The sequence below is a fragment of the Pundamilia nyererei genome, unplaced genomic scaffold (genome assembly GCF_000239375.1).
Source record: "Pundamilia nyererei isolate P.nyererei 1_Seehausen unplaced genomic scaffold, PunNye1.0 scaffold00008, whole genome shotgun sequence".
Classification (NCBI taxonomy): Eukaryota; Metazoa; Chordata; class Actinopteri; order Cichliformes; family Cichlidae; genus Pundamilia; species Pundamilia nyererei.
The window spans coordinates 7,159,087-7,181,229 of NW_005187409.1; the positions used below are offsets into that span (position 1 = coordinate 7,159,087).

The 22,143-nt window shown below is 42.6% G+C and overlaps 2 protein-coding genes and 1 long non-coding RNA gene across 5 annotated transcripts in view; 1 reads left to right on the forward strand and 2 right to left on the reverse strand.

The window, feature by feature from the left end:
* The window catches only part of LOC102208373 (uncharacterized), an 8,835-nt gene extending 3,300 nt beyond the window's left edge, over positions 1-5,535 (forward strand). Inside the window, exons 2-3 of the long non-coding RNA XR_311459.1 lie at positions 4,574-4,738; positions 4,812-5,535. This is a non-coding gene — a long non-coding RNA (uncharacterized LOC102208373). The remainder of the gene's footprint in view (positions 1-4,573; positions 4,739-4,811) is intronic.
* Positions 5,536-6,533: 998 nt separating this feature from the next.
* Positions 6,534-21,024, reverse strand: LOC102208557 (protocadherin gamma-C5-like). 3 transcript variants are annotated; one of them, XM_013907832.1, is made up of 5 exons: positions 18,108-21,024; positions 13,991-14,049; positions 13,088-13,141; positions 10,156-10,253; positions 6,534-8,638 (listed from the first exon to the last, which is right to left on the reverse strand). In XM_013907832.1, the coding sequence occupies exons 1-5, from the start codon at positions 20,568-20,570 to the stop codon at positions 8,355-8,357; spliced, it is 2,958 nt and encodes a 985-aa protein (XP_013763286.1). In that variant the 5' UTR covers positions 20,571-21,024; the 3' UTR covers positions 6,534-8,354. The 3 variants fall into 3 exon arrangements, with proteins under 3 accessions (XP_013763286.1, XP_013763287.1, XP_005723254.1); XM_013907833.1 differs by having other exon boundaries at positions 6,534-8,635; positions 18,108-20,943; XM_005723197.2 differs by lacking the exon at positions 13,088-13,141 and having other exon boundaries at positions 6,534-8,635; positions 18,108-20,939.
* Positions 21,025-21,145: 121 nt separating this feature from the next.
* LOC102194481 (protocadherin gamma-C4-like) overlaps positions 21,146-22,143 on the reverse strand; it is a 3,484-nt gene continuing 2,486 nt past the window's right edge. Inside the window, exons 2-3 of the mRNA XM_013907743.1 lie at positions 21,958-22,134; positions 21,146-21,211 (exon numbers count right to left, since the gene is read on the reverse strand). Of these exons, the coding sequence (XP_013763197.1) occupies positions 21,146-21,211; positions 21,958-22,134 (243 nt within the window). The remainder of the gene's footprint in view (positions 21,212-21,957; positions 22,135-22,143) is intronic.

The following is a 22,143-nucleotide window of genomic DNA, read 5'->3' on the forward strand; positions in this document are numbered from 1 at the left end:
CCCCCCTTTGCTGCATGGTCTCAGAGAGGTAATCATCCCCGCCGCCATCCCTTGCTACCACCCAACTGAGTTGAGAGAGGAGGGGGATGCGGAGGGGAGGGGGAGGAGGGGAATGGATGTTGGAGGTTGCCATGGAAACTGAGAGTCTTTCGCACTCCGACATCATCTGTTGTTGCATGGCGCGGAACGGGCGCATGAATATTTGAGCTTTATGGACACCGACAGACGAGTGACACAAACTGAACTCTGTGGACTTCCACTACCATCTCAAATGGAAAGAGAGGAGTGGAGGGAAGCAGTGGATGGATGAATAGATGGATGGACGTCAGGCGGGGTCACAAAGGCAGACTGACAGACCTCAATTTTTATCTAGGGCAGAGAGTCTGGTTATCTGGCTTTAGCAATAAAGAAAGAACGAAAATGGATGTAGTGACAATGATAGAGATAAAAATAATGGGGAAACATTGAAAGAATTTGACCAAATGAATTAGGTTTGTGTGTTGCTAAAAATGTGGAGAATATGATCGGGGGAGAGAACAAAGAGACTGGGGAAGGGAGGGAGAGGGATGGTAGTGACGTATCATGAGAGCAGTAAATTAGGGCACTGGAACTTGCCCCCCCTTCTCTGTCTTCTTCCTCTTAGTTTCCCAGAACATCCTGCAGTATTTTCTAATTAATCCTCTCAGAGGTTTGTTTTCTGCCTGCTGTTGATGCACACACACCTCCATGCAAACAAACTAGTCACAACTCCTGCAAATTTCTAAATGAGGCAGTGAACCATTTTGGGGAAGTTTAATTGTGCACAGTCTGACTGCACTGCATCAGAAAGCAAAGACAAGAGAACAAATATTTTCACTGGCTTTTAGCTCTTATCTCCCTTTATGAGGTTCTCCTGGCACCTTTGATATATCTTTATAACAGATAATGCACTTTTCCTCTGTAGGAATGTGCTTGGCTTTTTTTCTACATTTTTATCTGGTACAGTGATCACTTAGAACCTCTGGTATGTCTTGTATTTGAATTGATTTCCCATGTTTCCAGAGTAAGTTCCCAGCTTCCTCCTCTGCTGATGGGTTTAACACCTGTCCCAGAGGTCGTGGCGTACAGCAGAGCGTCCCACCAACACTGGTGACATTTAGATGACGGTCAGAATGTGAGATATGGCTCTTAAAACATTCCCATGATCCCAGTTGATGATTTCAAGTGTTGATGCCCAGTTTGCTTTCCCTTGGGGTTTCACAAATATGCTACATTCTCATAATTTCTGTGTGTTTGTGTGTATGTATTGTAGGCTTTCTGTCTAAAGACTGTGGCTGCATTTCTACTCATTCTGGAGATGCTTGTGGGATTTCCAGAAGGGAAAGCATTCAACCTGATAGCCGGTGCTTGATATTAGTGGGTGAATTTGACACATGGTTTGTGTCCCAGTTAGTTTTAGACAGAAACCATCTGGTTTCACACCTTGTTATTACCAACAGCAATTCAAGAACTGAGCAAGTTATTTTTTGTGTGTTTTTTATGCAAGCTATGTCAGCACGTGTAATGAATTTGTTGATGTGTATGCTCCCTGAAGACCTCGAGATTCTCTCCTAATTGGATGTATTTTCTAAACAATACTGCATGACTCTACTGGAAAGGGGATCAGTCACAGGGGCAGTTTAGGGGACACAGCGGTGCAGTGGGGAGAGAGGGGGAAAGTAGAGACTTGCTTGATGATGCACGCTTATTAGCCTGAAATATCCATGCAGCAGCTGCACCATTTCCGCAGCAACACCTGTCGCCATGGTGCTGAGTTGTCGACATGCCTCTGTGTCAATGTCTGCATGTCTGGAGGAGCTGCGCATTCACAGCGTGTCCGACCTTTCAGACCCACCTCTCTCCCACACACACACTTAACCTCCTCGGTTAATGTTCTGGTATGTCTAAAATCTAATACATGCTACACAACATCCTTCACATGCAGCTGTGTCAAATGCACACGCACACACATACACACACGCCCGCGAAAACAACAAAGAGTAAACTGGCGTTCTTTGTTGAATCCTTGAACATTTTATTTTCTGGTTTCCTCTCTGTTCCAGCCTTCATCATGGAAATCTGGAATTTTCTGTTACCATGACAACCGCAGCTGGTGGAGGCAATGGATTAGATCCTCTGCACTGTGCTGGGGGTGTGGTAGCTGCATAGGGAGCGGGGTGGAGGACTGCTCATGGGGTGTATGGTTGTTAAAAGGGATTGGGGTTATGCTAGAGTGTTGCATGTGTGTTTTTAGTGTGTGTATGTGTGTGTGTGGGTATTAGAGTGTGTAGAAACAAGGTGGGGGGAGAGGATGCCCTTAAACCACTTTACACCAGATGGAAGCTTTTGATCTCCTAAAAAAATAACACACACATTGTTCCATTCTGTTGGGGAAATTAAAACCAAACTGCACTTTCTTATTTTATGTTGTCTGCGACCTTTGACTTGATGCAGTCCTCATATTTTCACTCTTCTCTTTCACTGGCTTACAAAGCAATTAACCCTGTGTCTGTAGCAGCCTAATGTCAGCCTTCTCTTTCCCTCAGTCTGTCTTTCCCTTCTCAATTCCTGTCTCCCCGCTGTCTCATTTCCATCCTCCCAGCTGAGAAAACAGGAGCAAGAACACTTGGCAAAGAAGATGAGGGGAGAGAGAGAGATGAGGAGAGAGGGGGCTTTTCAGATGAAGAGAAAAAGGGTTTGCGGCTTTGAAAGGGAGCATTGTATTCTTCCTCCACATTGCTACAGCTCCATCTCTGTTATTTAGTCAAGCCAGCAGCCAGAACATTACTGAGTCTCTTTAAATCAGGATAGTGTTAGCCTTAGCAACGTTCAGGCTCCAGCGCTCCAATGCTCTTTCTCAATGACCCCCCCTTCTTCTTTCTGCCTTAGAGCAGCAGATTCCCTGTTAACGCTGCCCTATGAACACATTCCTCTCTGCTGAAATAATAAATGAAAGCAGACTTTTTGAAAATTAGCAGGATATTTGTCTTTACAGAGATACAAAGATGATTTTTAAAGAGCAATGCAGCATTTGGATATGTGTGTGTTCATATGTGACAAATCATTTGGTGTTATCCGACGCTTTTGTTCAGGGGTTATTTTTAGAGCTGGCGGAGAGTGCCATCAGAAAACTAACTTTCCATTCTTCTCTGTCAATTAATCTTTTATAAGGAACGTTCATCCTAAAAACAGCAGTTTCTCTCTTTCTCTGGCTCTGCACTGCAAGATTCCTGCTTGATAAAAGTGGAGGTCAGTCAGTTCCTGCTGGATTTAGATTCTGCTTATGATGAGTGGTTGTTAATTTATACACACACACACACACACATATACATATACATATATATATATAATTTCATGTCAGGGTTATTCCCGACAAAAACCCAGATTAAGCTTTATCCTTTCAGTCTTCCAGTGTGCATATCCACAAAACAGACCTCTGTTCTCCAACATGTGGTGACCCTACATATGCAGAGACAGCTGCTGGAGTGAGAAAGGGGGGGAAGGGGGGGGGGGCAGGGAAGGAAGAAGAGAGGAAGCCAGTGAAGGAGGATGGGGGGGGAGGAACTCCTTCCTTTGATTTTACTACTGTGAGGTTAAAAAACAGTAAACGGGCGCGGAAACTAACTTCCTGTCCCGCCACTAGCAACCCATTACGTCACATCCTGCTCTTTCTTCACATTGATTAAGTCTTCCTTGGCCTGAAATGAGATCCTTGTTTCCTTGCGCGGGAAGTTTCTGGCAGCTCCCACACTGACGAGGAAGAGAGAAACCTCCGTTTTCTTATGTAGGCGTGTGATGTGAATTATAGCTCAAATTATAATACATTTTAATTATCGTGGGTGCTCGTGGGTGTGTTTTGAATGTCTGGGTGTGTAAGTGTCTCTGTGGGCTGCCACATCTCTGCTTCCATGTGCATGTATCACACTGAGGATATGACGAAGCCTGGTCTTCTGGTTTGTGTCCAGGCTGTGTCACTAATGCTGTTATCGTACACAGGCTGCCCATTGTCAGGTTCTAGTCTGCGACTGCTATACATCACTGATTTGAAGTTTTTTGCCTGTTTGTCACACTATTGTGCATCTCTATGTGTGTATAATCAGTAGGAATGTGCTCAATTAAGCGAGATGGGGTAGGGGACATAAAGGGGGCAACAGAAGAACAATCTCCTCATTCTGTTGGGTCTCCCCTTGGGGAAATTTGTGACACATGGGGACAGTCAGGGCATCAGGAGTCTGTATGAGTCACAGGATGACAAACATCAGCTGACAAAGAGACTATAAAGCTATTTTAAGTCCTACTTGTATATGTATAATATACCCATATGAACAGCACCTCAGTTTCCTTTCATTGATAGAACCAGAATAGGCTCTAAAATGGAAGCTCATATTTAATTTCTCCAAATGGGGACAAACCCACAGTGCCTTATTACCTCTGACTCATCTCCTTGTGTCTGTGTGTGTGGGATATTCTCCAATCAGCTCTGCCATGTTCTCTACATATGGCTCAGTCGGTTGCCAGGTTTGACTAATTGCTGAATATGTTTATCTTTCCGCAGGTCATTGAGCTCAGCCAGGCCCTGAGCAGAGCCAATAATGGCCACTGGATATATCTGTAATGAAGATGTGTTGAACAGAGCAAAGCATCCAGCGCTAGGGCTGATGGTTACTGTGGCAACCATATAACTCAAGAAGAAAGTGGCAAGAGGAGACGGCCATTTTGGGTATGTGAATCTGCAGTGATTGATGGTGGAATGCTGTTGTGTGGAAAAACTGGATTGTTCTTTGTCATTTCAGGTATGATTAAATAGCTCCAGTAGCCGCTGGTCTTGCATAATCTTCAGGCAGTAACCTGGACTCCGAAAACCCACAACAGCAGGCATAACGACCTGATTCATGGCCGACACATCCTCTCTATCCCTCCAGTTTCTCAGTCCCTCCTTCCATCCCCCAACATCTGCAGCAGTGGGCTGCTCCTTTTGTTTTGCTTAGTGACGTCCTGTGGGCTATTTATAGAGTCATGTGTTATTGTGTAAGATCTATTGAAAGGCCCAAAGAGCATGTGCAGGCATGTTCCCTATGGTGGCCCCAACTTCTGCAAGAGGAAAGATAGAAAAGCGTGTAGCTCTAATATCAATGAGTTGGAGAAGGAATCAGTTTATAGAATAAGCTCTATGATTATCTTACATTTGACCTCAGTACTATTTTACTTTCCACCATGCTTTAATTATAACGTTCAGACTTCAGTTTGAGATCTTGGTGATCAGTTTTAGAGCTCTGCATGGTCAAATGTCAGCTTACAATAGTGAACTCGTGCACCCATATGTAACATGCAGGTCTTGTTGGTGGTTCCTCATACTACAGCGAAAACTAAAATAAACAATGGAATCCATTACCATTACGTTTGAGATCAATGGACTCTATTGAAACTTTTAAAGAGCAGTTTAGTACTAATTTGTATAGGCGTACTAATTGTTCTTGTGAAGCATATCCTTTTCTAGAAAGATGCAAAATAAATCAATTTTACTGACTTAATATGCTGTGCCGTGCTTTTTCTTTTTAAACAAAGAATACTTTTTTGGCAGCTGTAGTTCTGAGTCCTATTGAAAAAGGATCAGAACTTATATCATCAATTTAACATGTTTTTGATTAAGCCATCCTAGTTCCTGTAAATTATTTGTAGCTTCGTAGTTTGCTTTTTAAAGAAATCTGAAATTAAAGAAGACAAAAGGCTTCTGGGATTAATTAGTAGTGCTGCAGCCACATGGTTAAAACTCCAAGAAGCATTTAAAACTGTTTAGTGAGCGCGATTAATATTGTTAACAATGTAATGATGCTCAGAGTTACCTCACTCAGCCTGTGAGAGAAATGACAAATAGCAGCATTAACACAAACCACACGCATAAGTAATTTTAAAATGAATCTTTTTATTTGAAATGTCAGTGTTCAAGAGAAAATAAAACAGCAATATAAATATTAGCATAAAAATAAGAGAGTAACACAGGGGTATAGCGTGGGGTTTAAGCATTTGATAAGAAAGATAATACAGCAGGATAGAGTAGGATTAATTCAGCAGCGGACGGACTTACACATATATAATATTTATAATCATTTGTTCATATGGACAGAAAGAGAATGAGAGGCATTCTTTCACAAATGCACAAGATAAAATCACCGCAAAAGAACATTAAGAGGTTACAGAAGGATAGAAACTTTTCCATATTTTTTTTTCTTTTCTTTTGTATCTTTACAGGGTGATAAAAGATAGTAGAGGGAAAATAAACACAAAAATATGCGCAACACATACCACAAGTTAACTAGTCTACGTGTGTCACTTCTTTTACTTATCTAAAGTTATCTTTATCAGTTATTTACACTTAAGTGTTAGTTGGCTTCCATGGTGCTTAGTTACTACATTGCAACACAAACTGCTGAAGAACATCTCAATTTTTTTTTATTATTGTTTTTTTTAACTGTGGTTTTCTTAATTTTTTTTTCTTAAAAACAAAATGCAACACATTCCAGTAGTAAGCCACGCCTTGTGGAGAGGGACTTTTATTTTGAAAATGTTGGACATGGTCCCTACTATACAAACACCTGGCTCATACCATCGACAGGACTCGTGTTTATTTACAGTGGGGAAGAGCCTCACAGGACTAGGGAGTAGAGGGGAGGAGGTGAGGGGTGAAGAGGTTGAGGTTTCCCATTGGTGTCAATGGAAGAGAGAGATTTCAAAGGGCTTGTGAGTGGCATCTCCTCACCAACAGGGACAACTGCGCTTGGCTCTGTTGACCTCTACTACAGTCAGTGCATTTGAGAGAGTTTCTGGGGTGGGCAGGTCAACTGTGGTTCCTCTGTACATTCAGTGGGTAGAGCCAAGGATGTTTACCACCCCCTGATCGATACAATGGTGCCACCTCAGTCTGCTTACCTCTCACCATACCACTTCCACTCTCCCTAACCCACCCTGCAAGCTGCCTTTTTTTTTCTTCATGCTGTTGTACGTGTCCAGGAGTCTGACAGAAGGATAGACGGCAATGTAAAAACTTCATATCTTATACAAACACTTTCTCTATGCTATCGAATCGTTATCTCCCAAAGAAAAGACATGATACTGTGCCACATCAAGACGTTTCTTCAGCACTTGAGGATGGTGAAGGAAAATACTCCATCGAGGCCCTAAAGGCCCGCAAGGTGTCTAGAAACTCCTAAGCACTTAAGTTTACCACATCTACATGTTTCCCTAAAGACTGAAGTGATTACAACCCCTACATCATCTTAAGAATACTAACAGTGCATTTCTTTTTGTTTGGCTCTCAATATGGGGGTGGTGAATGAGGGAGGGACACGAGCTGAGTGTGAGGAGGGGAGGGCAGGGGGGTGCGGGGCAGCAAGACATATCTGTGCCCATCTTGGAGGTGTTGCAGAAGAAGCCAGTCTCTGCTGCTGTACCACTGATATGGACAGCATGGCTCGTGACTCCACGACACAGCGCCGTGCAACCCCCACTTTTTGCCAGCCCTTCCTCTGGGTGCATGCTCAGGTCATAAAAATATCAGAAGATTAAAATCTGGTTTTTTTTTAAACTACGATTACAAAAGTAATTTTCATTTTGCGTCAAGTAAATGCTACATGTGCATTATATTGACCTGCGATTGGAGGGACAATAATAGATTCAAGATGTCCTCCTCCTCTGCTTTTGCAATGCATAGTTTGCAATTCTAAACTAGTATATGTGGTTTGAACCTTAATGAGCATGCAGAAGAGTTTGTAATACTTGTCAAACAACAGCCTTAAAGTCAAAGGACTTAACGCTTTAAGACCCAGCAATGCTGACCCTATTAGCAATCTAATGGATGGCAACTAACGTACTTTACAACAGCTGACTTTCCACTTCATGGAAAGTGCATGAAAAAATCCAACGTGAAAGACATTAACATTTCATTTCTGAATACATCACTGCGTATAGTCTTGTCATCCCAGCAAGGTTGCTTACACTGAATCTCTTTGTCCAAGTTTTTGTTTTGTATTTTTGCCAAAAAAAGAGAAAGAAATATGGGCGGGGGACAGTAACCCCCCACACCCAGCCAAATATATCTACCAACAACGGTTATGTGAACAATAATAGACCTTAAGCACAGCACAAGTTAGAAACACTAACAGCTTTCAACACATTCAGATTCTTTGAGGCATTCAAGACACTTTCAAAGAACTTTCAAAATCGCCCATGTGGTCACAAGTGATTTGCTGTCAATATTTAAGATATCTAATGGTGGGGTGTGGAGGGTTAATTTCTCATCAGATCAGGCCCAGGTTGATCATTCCTTCACCTATTCACATCTACTTCTTCTCCTTCTTGGTGGACTTCTTCTTGGAGGCTGGAGTTTGGGCGGCCTTAGGGGGCTCTGGTTGAGCTGAGGCCTGAGGAGGGGGCAGTGCCTGTTGGGTGGCCTGCTGGGCCGTGGCCTGCTGCTGCTGGGGGTTTGAGGTGAGGGTGGCCGTGCTGCCTGGGATGTAGACGTTCTGACGATAGTCTGGCACGTGCTGCAGAGTGAACTGGGGGCTGTAGCGGGTGCTCAAGCCCATAGTGCCGGGCCCGAGGGTGGCTGTAGCCTCACTCACTTCTAGGGGGAAGAGAGACAAAGTTGGGGGACAAGGGGTGAGGAGGGAAGAGGACAGAGGGATGAAACTTGTTAGAAAAGCATTTGGAAGAATATCTAGTATAAACAGAAGAGGTGAAATTAAATGGGACATAAAAGGAAATTATAATACTTTGTACAGGAGATTAAAACGAAATTCAGTCTGAACATCAGGTTTAGTTCAAACAAAAACATAAAGAGACTGTAAGTGAACCTAAAAAGTAAAGATATGAACAAGAAGAAATATTAACAAAAGAGTGAAGAGGATTTCCTTTTTTGTTCAACATGGTTGCTGAAAATGTCTTATTCCTCTGTTTATCTGGCGTTCCTTTTCTTAAAATAAAAAAAAAAAAAAAAAAATCAGGCATGCCCTGTTTTTGTGAGCGCGCATGACGTAGCTGCTCAGCCCATAATTCTCCCACAGCCCCTGCATTGCAGAGCCAGGGAACAAACCCTCCCTCCCCCATTCTCTAGTTCATCTCAGCCTCCATAAACACACACATGCACATGACATTTGCAGTTCTAACTGTGCTGGAGCTAAAGTCATTAGAGAGAACACTTTTTTATTACCTTCTCCTCTGAAGTGGAGCGCTAATTAAATGAATTGTTCCGTGTTTGTCATTGTGTTTATCGGCACAGTGACATTAAGCACAAAGGAGAGATGACCTTCAGTATTTATCACATGCTCAGTTTGTTCCTTCCTCCCTGATGGCTCAAATTGTTCATTCTGTCTAACATGCAGGTTACCACCACATGACCATCTCGCCATTTCCCAGTGATGGAAAAAAAATGTCACACACCAGGGCCCAGTTCCCAGTGTCCAAGAAGGGGGGACAGATTGGTGGTGAAATAACACTGGAAGTGACGGCTTGAATCTGTTTGCCAATAAACCTCGTCACATTCGTCTCTCCATCATCACCATCTTTGTATAATTTGTGTTTGCCTGACGCTACATTTGGTCTTGGTAATCCTGCTGTTTTCTGCGTACTTCTCTATGCGATGACAAAGCCTGAAGATGAGTCACTGTGTGAATTCACCTCAGTGCTGCCTAAGCCGTCACTGCAGGGACAGAAGGGACAGGACAGAAGGGGGAGGATGTGTGTTGTAACATATAGGAATCATATAGGCTTTAATGTTACATAAATGTACGAGTAGCCCTTATAGCTTACTGCTTATAGTAAAACATTAAACATGTGATAAGTGTGTACAGTGGAAACGTGTCTCACTGTTGTGTTATTATATTCAACAAATCAGCTTTACTACATCAAGGAAACTGTGGGTAGTAATACTAGGTTCACGTCCACTAAATGGAAACGCCAGCATGGACAGACAGAGCTTTATCAATGACTGAGTCTGGCTTGTTGCTCTCCAACCAAACAGGAAGCTAAACAAACCACCACTTCCCACGCATCCTGATGAGAAGAAGAGCAATAAATAGGTTTGGAAAAGAGATGGTGGAACTCATAGGAGGGACGAAAGAGGTGACGAGGTATAGGACCCACCGTTGGCTGCAGCCATCAGGGCTTGGAGCTGCTCAGCTTCAGTAGGGGGCTGGGGCCAGGGGCCAGTTCCCATGGCAACCTCAGGTCCTCCAGTTGCCCTGTGGAAAAAAAAAATCGGGAAAAAACACATGTAAATAAACTCTCCTCTACAGTGGATCTATGTGTGTTTAGCTTGACAGGATGATGTAAAGCAGAGCAGCTGATGGTGAAATACACAGCCTGAGGAGAATAATACGGGATGTATAGTACGCAAAACAGAGTGTGTCTCTCACACACACACACACACACACTCACGCTTAAACAGATTATTGTAAAGGCATGTGCAAATGCTGCTGGACACACACATGGTAGCAAGTGTGTTCACACATTAATTGTACAGCGGTCACACACTCGCCAGTATGACCCTGAGCAATGCGCCGTCTAGTAAATCTGATTAAACGTATTTAATGATCCCACCTTTAAAGGAAATAGCTGTCTGCATAGTCGCACATGCAGCGCTCAGTGAGCGCTGAACATTTCCATCTGGACGGGCTTCATGTTCAAAGGCTGGTTTATTTAAATACTGTAATTTGCATGTGGGGGTAACAGCGGAGAAAGCAGACTTGTATGCTTTGAGTATGCTCACCTACTTATTTCTATTCCCATGCATGTAACACGGCAACACAAACTCTGCAACTGAGAACTAGGTCACAATGTTTGAGTCTGTTCCCAAAGTGCTAATAAACCCCCAATTTTAGATTTTTAGTGTCAAAAAACAACAGTGTGCTATCTTCATGCTACTGGTAAACTATCATAAAATATAGATAAATGCCATTTCACTTCATTAGAAGCCCTGCATGAGACTCAAACATCATTTAAAACCATTATAGCAGTAGTATGGCTAATTCATCACCAGCACTACATTAAAAAAAAGTAACATTTAACTACTCTCAGCCATGTAAACAGTGGGTCAGAGTGTTGAAACAAAGGCTTTTTGACTGTATGGGCTAATAAAACCCCTCAGGACACTCAGTGGAGGCCATGGGTAAACGATTCTGTTGGTATGTGCAGCTGGAAATGACAGTGACACAGTGAAACTGTGTGCTACTTTCCTAATACAAAGATTTTAGAAATAAAGGAGCAAGGCAAGACAGTCTGTACAGCGTTATAGCACACAAGATGGTTTATAGTACTCAAGATGGTTAAACTTTTAAGTTTAACTTTTTATGCATGAAAGAACAGAGTTGTAGGCTCATCCTACAGCATAATATTAACCTCAAAGCAATAACCAGAGTCATAAAAAACTGTTTACAGTAATGCAAAGGATGCTATGGCCCCCACACAGCCATGAACACCAAATCGGTCTGGCCAGAAGAAAATGAGATAGCCAAGATGTTTGCACTTAGCAGGACTGGTGTTATTTTAAAGGATGATTATGCCAAATGATTTTTTTAATGTTTGGGTTCCTTTTTATGAAAAGTAAATATATTTAAGGATTTGCAGCTTATCTAAAACTTCTGCACAATAGACAGTGTGTTAAATGCATAGGATGTAAACAAGAAAGCTCCTTTCTACTTAAAACCAACTAAAAAAGCAATCAGACAAATTGCCCTGATCTGGGGAATAAAGAGAAAGTAAAAGACACATTAAGAGAAAAAGTGAAAAAGGAGTTTGAACACAAAAGCTTGGCTCTGATTAAGCGCAGGTTGCCAGACTGCACTGCCAAAACACTGAAGTGGTTTTCAGCTCAGTGCCAGAAAGAGACCGAGGAAGAGAAACATGTATGTCTTGTGCCAAGCAGCCAATGAGAAACAGACTGGAGAGGAGCACCCTCGGTAAGGCCAGAAGCAGCCATTTTGTGCCCCTTCATGCTAAATTAGCATTATTTTTCTTATCATATCCTCTAGTTGAGTTAAGTGTTTCCTGTGGTCAGGATTATCACTTCCTGTGGGCAAAGTTGTACATTGTGGTCCAGAATGATGTCCTCAGTTGGCCAGTCTGGGCTATCATTCTCCTTCGGTTTCCTTACATGATATGTTTCATCTTAATAGATGCCTTTACTTGTCGCTTTTCAGGGAACCTTCAAGAAATTAAAGCCACAGTAGGAAAAGGTAAAAAATAAAAAAATTAAAAAAAAACTCCTGCAGCTCTTTGCTTCTTTTTAATCCCCTCCAACCAATGAAGCACAGAATCAGTGGTTAATGTTTTGATTTCACACAGAATTCAAATGCCACTCTATTTAACCATTCATTCCACTGTGTCTTAAGTTTTTTCCTTTTGCCCTATCACAGGCTATATTTTATAATTTAAACCCATTCCTCTGGTCACATGGTGTACATGCTGACATCTATTATATCTGCATGTTAACCTCTAGTGCTTAAAACAGACTCCCGATTACTCCATCTAGGAACATCTCAACCTCTAACAGGCATTTTAAACTATCAGTCATGACACAGACGTTGTCATTGTCCTCTGGTTTATAAGTCACATGAAAAAGCTGCATGTGGTGGTGTTAAGCTACAACCATCACAGACATACATCAAAGGCAACACTGTATGGTAGGCAAATCTCAAAGGAGAGAAAAAGAAGAGCTCTCAGACTATAACGACTATATGTATAGCACACATACAAGGCATAGCAAATCTACAAAACACTGCACACAAACTGAAAAAAAGTGTCACAATCCTTTCTACGCCACAGCAGGCATTGTGGCCTATGCACATCGATCAACAAATCCCATCAAACTTTCGGGGAGACTAACAGAAGCTATGGGTTAGGTACAGCTACACACAGCACAGCACTCAACTGCAGTGCACTAACTAAAAGATTTGAGTCACTCCCTGCCCTTATCAGCTGACCAAGTTCCTCTTTCACTGAACGGCGGCAAATGCGATCCCTGATCAGCTGCTGAGGACATAAAGTGACCATACAGGGCCTACGTCTAAATCGGTACCTTGTCCCATTCTTCGGCGTCCATCGTATGTGTGTACCGTACGGCATGTGGGGACTAAAAACACAACAAGTTATACACCCTGAAAAGAACTACTGTGTATTTGTATATGCTTTAGATCTTGTTTGGAAAATGCTGAGTCAGCCACATACTTTTCAAAAACAGGATGTGAATGACATAGTTTCTAAAAGTGCAGTAACCTGTGTTTGTGCCTAACATTGCCTGTGTGTTTCAGGGACAAACCTCGACTCATAAGATCTGTTGCACAATCACAACTGCGTACACTACATGGGCAAATATCAGTGACAAAGCAATCAACACAGAATATAAACTAAACAACACAACTGACATTTAATAAGGCAAGTAACTGATGTCAAGAAAACGTGTTTTCAAGTGACGTGGCAGGAAAAAATGGAGAGAGCAATAAAGATAAATCCACTATCCCATCCCCCCCCGCTTGCTCTGGTCACTGTTCCTCATCAGTAGTACTGAGCGATGGCGCACAGGCTCAGGGAGCGCAGAGAGGAAAGGAACAGCAGGGGAGGGGGAGGGGGAGTGGAAGCTGCAGCAGCCATTTTATAAAGCAGCCTGGAAACAGGCAGAGATGCTTTTCACAACCTTACTGAGCAGAATCATGCAATCAGGTGAAACAAGAAACTCATCACCACTGGAATAAAATTTGAAGTCACATAAAAATGTTTGCTTGTGATGCCATCTGTATTTTAAAATCAGATGGCACACTGCAGGTAGCAAATTATTATGGTTACAGCGCTCACTACCATCCCCCCCTTTTTAAAAAAAAAAATCCCTCACCCCTTTGACTCTTTTTCCCCTTGAAAAGCAATAACATGATCTAGATATTACTGCGTATTTCAGCTGAATCAATGTGTTACTCTGCTAACTCACCCGCTAGGTCCGGGTCTTTGTCCCTGTGTGAAGCGCCAGTCATTGTTGGGAGGCTTTTGCTGTGAAGAGAACAGAAGATGCAGTATGAAATATATGTTTCATCGCAACAACAGCAAGATGTTTCTAAGGTGCAGTTTAGTGTTTTTATGTATTTGGTTTGTAGTTGAGATGTGTGCAATGACGATGTATGCCTGTGTGTATCATTTGTCTTTACAGTTTTTCACTGAGGCTCATCAAAGCATTACAGATGGCCACGAATAACTGTACCTTCAGGCATCCATGTTGTCCCAAACACTGTGGGGCATAAACTGAGCACGCACACATACACAAAAACTACAGGCCTGCTTAAAAAAAAAGGAAAAAAGAAAACCCTCAAAACTAAAATCAAAAGACTGACATCATCAAAAAGAGAACGTGATAATTTAAGTGGGCAATCGGCTTTGCACCAAAGCGGCCAGAAGCTGAACTGGACGTCCAAATGACTTGCATCTGAAAGGATTATTTCAGTGGATGACAGTACACATAGAGATGTGTCTAAAATACTGAGCTTGCCAGCTCATGAGTGGAAAAATGAAGGCAAACCAAAACTATGACACTGACAAGAATTTTAGGAGACACACAGACAGACTGATTAGCTTCCCACACTGCTTCTTATAAAAATCTCCTTTAAAGAGTCAGAGGACAAAAGAAGTTGGATACCAAAACTTAGAAGCAGTGATAAAAGCCTCTCCCATCTCTGCATGCTTCTGCTGTCTATTAATGTCTTCAACCCCTTTGCGGTTTTGTCCATCTCTACCTCACGGGCCATGCCACCATGTCTCTCTCTAGCTCTTTCCCTCCCTCACTCTCTCTGACTCTCTTGTTGTGCAGTGATGCGGTGAATAGACCCGTGGCTTGGCTCCAGATTCTGCTGCCTAATCGACACAAGAGCTCCCTGTAGAGAGAGGCCAACAGAATGATGTGCTGCATTATTAAAAGAGCTGTTCTACCCAAGGGAATGATGGAAAGAAGCAAGAGAGCAGCAGAGAAAAGTGAAAGACAGCTACACGCAAGGAGCAGTATTGACTGAGAATCTGTTAGAATACAGGTAAATAAAGGAATAAAGGTTAGTGACCACACAGGACCAAACAGGGAAATACAGTTTGTTGAAACAGCCTGAAGACAAAACAAGTGAATTTAACCGCAGGACCTGAAGATACTCCCAACAGAGTTGAGTATGCATGCTGAAGAAGTAATGGAAGCAGTAGTACAGTTGCTGAACAAGCCCATAATGCATGTAGCGTTGAGTGAAAATAGCTGTCGGTGGATTCAGTTTCAGTGTTGTTTTCATGTTGAATACAAGTCAGCTCTCCGGAAGAGAAAAACAAGGTCCGTTACAGACACGGTTGCTTGGTTATTCCTCGTAACAACTCGCAAGCTTTTTATTACAGTGTGAAATGTTTTTAATGGGTGAAGATGAGAGGGAGGGTGAAAAATGAACTCTCATCCTCCTTCACGGCAGAGCTCGGTTGATGGTTAAAGTCTAAAATTGGACACAGAGATGTGTATGTGTGCGTGGGCATGTAAATCTGTCTGGGTTGTAGGGAGAAAAAAAATATCAGCAGTGAGGGGAAGCAAACATCCACAGAGAAAGAGACCCAGCATTCCAGCTGCGTGAGTTGTTCTCACCACACACTTTCACAGACAAACACTGATCGTTTTCAAGGTTAAATCCAAATGCAGGCATGTGGAAAGAAGAATAACAGACTGTACTGGAATATCTTCCTGTATGCTTCCTTATGGAAAGCCGGGTGTAAGCAGACAGATAAAACTAGGCTATTTTATAAATCTCCAATGCTTATCTGCTTGAGTAAAACTGAAGACGTTCAACAAACCGATGTGTGTTGCCGAGGTTTTAAATTAAGGTGGTTACATCAACAACAGTTTCTAGGTAAAACAAATCCCAATAGTAAAACCTATTACCGGCTTACAGAGACAAAATCTAATTGACTTAATCTGCAATTATCTGAGGAGCTTTAGCTGTGCTTGTTTCTTTATGATTTGTTCTCTTTAATGAGTCGGTCACTAAAGAAATATGAATGAGGTTATTAAAAATTCACAAGCTGTTTTTCTTTTTTTGAGAGCAAGCTAAACGTAAGCATGGAGAGAGAGAGAGAGAGAGAAGGTCAGACAGACTATCCAGACATGCTGCCAATGAAGAGACAGATTACAGCTCTGTGGGCCCGACTTCTCATCCCACAGAAAGACGATCATATTAAACCTGGAAGATTTAAAAATGGCTCAATGTACTTCCCTTACATCTCTGAGTTGAACCAAAGAGCTTTGAAGGATCTCCAGGTGAATTAGAACCTGGCTGGATTCCTTAGCTACCTCGCAGTAATGTGCATAAAAGCTCAAAAATATAAAGAGAACTGGATTTAGGAACAGGAAGGTCAAAATCATGGTATTCAAATCTAAACTGCCGACTTCAATACTGTTTTAATTTGCACCGTCACAAGAAAGGATCACAATGAGTAGTGTTTGACTATGATATTCCGCTCCTTTAAACAAACATCATGACTCAACTAATCATAACCTCTGAGGACAGTTTTACTGAACCGCATGAACCAGCATGTCCCATGCACAGCTCTGTCATCCATAAAAAAAAGCATATTTACAAAAAAACACTTGGACTAACTTTGTGCCAACCTTTATGAACTCACACAAGCTTAAAGACTGAAATACTAAACGGTAACATTCAGATCTTGATGCAAATGAGAAACAAAAAAAAAAAAGGGAAAAGGTGGGTTATGACTTTGCAGTGAGTCAAAATGCTTCACATCCTTTAATATACTGTAATTTTAACCCAAGTCTTATGTGAAAGCATGTTATTGAAGAGAGTTTGCCAAGAGAGCACACTGCAAATGAATAAAGGATACAAAGAGGGGCAGTGGGAAGGATCTAAGGCCCCAGGGCTCCTCCTGCCTGATGCCTTTTACACACAATCTCATGCATGCAGGCACGCAAACACCCGTAGTGGTACTCTAAAGCTTTATAGCCTGTGCCGTCTGTCACTGTGCCACACATGCATAAAGCCATCCCTCCTTTCCAGTTATCAGTCCCTCTATCTCTTTTGCTCTGCTGTCCTTGTTGCACACGTGTCACCAGAGTAGAGAGACAGATGGTACGCTGCTGACCTCAGGGACAACCTAATTCTGTGCAGAGTCTTTATAAAACAGAGTTGGTAGAAATATGAGGGTTTAAATTTTTTTTTTAAAAATAGAGTCAAGGGTAAAAATCATTATCAAAATAACAGAGCAACCTCACGTAGATGTGAAATGCCAGATGAGGAATACTGAGGATAAATTGATTAAAGATGAAAAACAAAACGTTCAATTTTTTTTCTACTGAATTCCCCACTGATCACTAAGAGCGACCTCATGTGATGCTGAGTCATGGAACCAATCAAAGGTTCAGAGGACAACAGGAAGTCAGGGTTCAGGCCACTGACCCCACAAATTCCTGTTTTTCAGCTACTGCTTTATTCTTTGGCTCTCTCCCTCCACCCATCTTACCATTTTCTTTCCTGGCTCTTTTCCTCCGTCACCCCCATCTCTCTCTCTGTCATCCTGTTCCCCTCTATCTTCCAGCCATTTCACTGAGCCAACTCTGCAGTACCCATCTTCATCTGGTTGTCTCCTCCCCTCCATCTGTTAACAGCACTTATGTTTTACCCCTTTCCCCCTGTTTTGCTATTCCAGCTAGCTTCTTTTTCCTTTATAACTGCAGCTTTATTCTTCATAAATAGCAGCATTCTCTGTCACTTAAAATGCTTCAAGCCAGAGATAGTAACCACATTTGCCCTTGGGTCAGATTAAATATTAAGATGTTTTTTCACTCTTCACAAACCTATCTAACAGAACAATAGCACTCTCAGAGCCCTGTCACCGTGTAGAGAGAGACTGGTCCTCTGGGTAAAACAAAACAAATGGAGTAAAAGATAAAATACAGCAAGTCACTGGGGAAGTTTTCAGTGCATAACAAAACAGAGACGTATTTTAGGATGTTTATGCATTTCCACAAGTCTAATGTTAATAGTGAAAAGTATATATGCTCACTCTCCCACTTAATCTCTCACCTCACTGGCTGAGTTCATAAGGTACTTCTTGCTGAGCGTCATGTTGAGTGTGTTGTTGTGACTCAGCATGGGTGATTTCATAAATACAAAGTCACTTCGGCTAGATATAGTGGAGTAGCAGGGCCTATAGGTCCGTGTATGTGGCTCTTGGGGACCTCCCACAACCTCCATATATCGTATGGGTCCATCAGTATTGAGCTGCAGGTGGAGGTCCTTGCTAGGCCTCTGATGGTAGCGGCTGGACCTGTGGTGACCATAGCAGCAGCATTCAGAGCCTCCCAGCCCTGGGCCACGGTGTCTCAGGCAGCGCACCATGAGAACAACAAATGTGATAAAGGACACCGCTGACACACAGGCTAGAGAGATGATAAGGTACAAAGTGATATCTGGCATCCCATTGCGTTGGTAGAAAGGTATGTGGTGAGGAATAATCGGAGCATCGTTGGCTGGTGCCTTCTCATCCACAGTTATTGTAACATTCACAGAAGTGGACTTGGGTGGGTCGCCATTATCCTGAATCATGACCACAATGTCATAAGTTGAACCACTTTCCTCCTCGTCCCACTTTCGAGCTGTGCGGAGGTCCCCAGTGTGTGCCCCAATACGGAACATACCAGCATTTGGTCCAGGAGCAATTGAGTAAAACAACCAAGCATTGTGCCCACTGTCTGCATCCACTGCGACCAGTTTATTTATAAGGTGCCCTGGACTGGCAGATGGGGCCACAGTGAACTCTAATCTTTTGTCTTTTGAGTAGGAGGGGTGTACAATCACTGGTGCATTGTCATTCACATCCACAACAAACACATGCACAGTGACGTTGGATGTCCGTGCGGGCACTCCAGCATCCTCAGCCTGCACCTCAATACGGAAAGCTTTAAGCTGTTCATGATCCAGAGAGCGCATGCTGTAAATGTGACCGCTCTTCGGGTTGATGTAGACATAAGAAGATATGGGTGAGCCCTGCACCATGCTTGTAAGGATTGAATAAGAGACGTGTGCATTTTCACCAAGGTCTGGGTCAGTGGCAGAAACGACAGCGATGGGAGAACTGGGAGCGTTGTTTTCTGAGATGTCCACAGAGTATGAAGGCTGAGAGAAAGTGGGGGCATTGTCATTTACATCAGACACCTTCACCACAAAGTTGATTTGTGATGAAAGGGGAGGGGAACCAGCATCAGTGGCCTTGATGATAACTGAGTACTCTGGGACAGTCTCACGGTCCAGGTTGCCAGCTGTGACCAGGCGGTAACTCATGTCAAAAGTTGACATGAGTTTGAATGGTAAACCTGGCGTGATAGTCAGCTTAACATTTCCATTCAGACCAGGGTCTGGGTCCCGTGTGTTTATGAACGCTATAGCGGTCCCCGGTGCTGAGTCCTCTCTGATAGACTCAGTCAGTGACACCAGTTTCACCTCTGGTGCGTTGTCATTCACGTCAGTGATGGTCACAATGACGTTACAGGAGCCCTCCATAGCGGGAGAGCCACCATCTCTGGCCTGCACTGTTATGTGATATGCATTCATCTCCTCATAATCCACAACACCCTTTACACGGATTTCCCCGCTTTTAGAATCCACAGTGAATAGATTGAGAACATGCTGTGGTGTGTATTTACTAAAAAGATACGATATGTCCCCGTTGCTACCCGAATCGGCGTCTGTGGCGTTTACTTTCGTTACTAAAGTGCCCAGTGCAGCATTTTCTAATAATGTAACTTTCTTTACAGGTTCGTCAAAGACGGGCGCATTGTCATTTACATCCAGAATGTCAATGAGCAGAAGTGTTGAGCCAGATTTCTCTGGCTGACCCCCATCCACAGCAGTGAGCAGCAGGCGAAACGAGGCCTGCCTCTCTCTGTCCAAAGCTTTATCCACCACTAGCTCTGGAAACTTGCGGCCGTCACTTTTAGTTTCCACATTCAAAGTAAAGAAGTCATTTGATGCGAGATGATACGTGCGTAACGAATTGGTACCCACGTCAGGGTCGTGCGCGCTCTCCAAACGAAATTGTGTGCCAGGTGCGGCTGCCTCAGAAATCTCCAAAGAAATGTTAGTGGTTGAAAACTGCGGCGCATTGTCATTCACATCCAGAACGTTCACCACGACGCGATGGATCTCTAAAGGATCATCCATAAGTATTTGAAGGTGTAGTGAACACGCTGAACTTAAATCGCACAGATTCTCTCTGTCAATTTTTTGTTTAATAATCAAATCGCCAGTCGTCTGCTTCACCTCAAAGTACTGCACTGATGATTCGGAGACCACCCGCAGCCTCCTCTGAACAATCCGCTGAGCAGTGAGAGTCAAGTCTTTAGCGATATTCCCCACGACAGAGCCTGGATTTAGTTCCTCCGATACGGAATAGCTGAGCTGAGCGGACGCACAGGAGACCCATGCTAGATAAAAGTAAACCCTCCACAGCCTCCCTCCTCCCGAGTACTTTGTCTGCGCGGAGTCCATTGTACTGCGCTCCGAGGATCAGGGAACGGCAACGTTTCTAACTTCTTTCACTGTAGCGTATCCATGATAGAATTAAAACGCGACGTCCACACTCCTAAACATTTCCATTTTAGAAAAAGGGCGATGGGATGTTTTGATGTGACCATGACGGCCGTCTTTAAAGAAAAAAAAGAAAAAATAAACGAGAGCGAAAACTCAAAGTTTTTTTCTGCCTCCACTCTCTGCTTGTGTCTCCTCCGCCTGATTCCCCTCATGGGCGGAGAGAGGCAACTCAGGCCTTCCCTCTCATTGGAAGACAGGGTTGGATCAGTGTTGTCATCTCTCTCTCACACACGCACCGAAAACTTTTTAGTGACTTCACTTCCACATACGAGTATCAACTCGAAAAAAAAAATTGGTTTCAAAAGTTTGAGATTACACCGAAAGACAAATAACACAGCACGCCAAGAGTCTGTTAAAACCTATAACGGAGATCGAAGCCATAAATGCAAAGGATAAGTCATCTTTATATAGAACCCCCCACCCACGTGGTTTTCTTTGATAGTTCTCATTGTCAAAACAGTGGGGTATCAGCCTTATGTCATATAACGCAATGCTATTTGCGCCCGCATGGGGGCGTGGTTTCCAAACCGGATTTTCCCCTGAGGGCAAACAATACCGTTTATCAGAAGAAGATTAAAGGTTAAAAACAGGCTTCATTGTAAAGCTCAGTAATTCTAGACAAATAAAAATAAAATAAAATAAATACACATTTTTTAAACTATAAAACGACACACGGCAGGCATTTTGAAGATCCTGGCAATTTGAATTAGAGGGGATTTCTATAGTTGATACGCCTCATTAACATAAAGACCGAAAACTAATAACTGATTATACTTATTGAAAACGCTAATATATATTAAGAGTGAATTAAAATAATTGTTGCAACTGAATTGTAAGTTTGCCTTAATTCTATGAAAACTAGTGTCTTTTTAAAGTAAGAAAAAACATGAAACTGATAACATTTTTTGAAAAAAAAAGAAAAGATATGCAATAATAAATTGAAACCAATAGTAGTGGTAAAATTTTACTTTTACCATTATAGTAGTACCACACAAACAAACACGCAGTGCATGGTAGAGAGAGTGAAAGCGATTATGTATATTATCCCTTAATTAAATATATACCCGGATTTGTTAAAGTTACTACATTCCATAGTGATAATCAAACAAGAAAGTGTAGAAACAAAAAACTGCGAGCAGGAGAACTTGTTGCACTACACTCATTGCTAGACATAAGCAAGGAACTGCAAAATGAAAATCAGGATAAAAAAAATCAGGATACGTTAATTTTAAATTCAGGGTTAGGGATATAATTTTACTGAGTTCCCTTTGGATTTTGTTCTCACCTGCTGGCTCTCAAAGGTCCAGGTGCTGTCAGGTAAAGAAGCATCCAGGACACTAATCACCTCCTTAAAGTCTGTGGTGCTGCTGGGTTTAATCAGAGTGAAATCGCTGTACTCTGACATTGGAGACATACAGGACCTGAAGGACTGACTCTGAGACAGCATGTCTCCTCCCAGGACCTCCACGTA

Coding starts and splice junctions, on each gene's coding strand:
- LOC102208557 (XM_013907832.1), bottom strand. CDS start 20,570: ATGGACTCCGCGCAGACAAAGTACTCGGGAGGAGGGAGGCTGTGGAGG. Junction 14,050..18,107: donor TTATGAACTCAGCCAGTGAG/GTGAGAGATTAA, acceptor TTCTCTTCACAG/CAAAAGCCTCCCAACAATGA. Junction 8,639..10,155: donor CCTGATGGCTGCAGCCAACG/GTGGGTCCTATA, acceptor TCTTCCCCCTAG/AAGTGAGTGAGGCTACAGCC.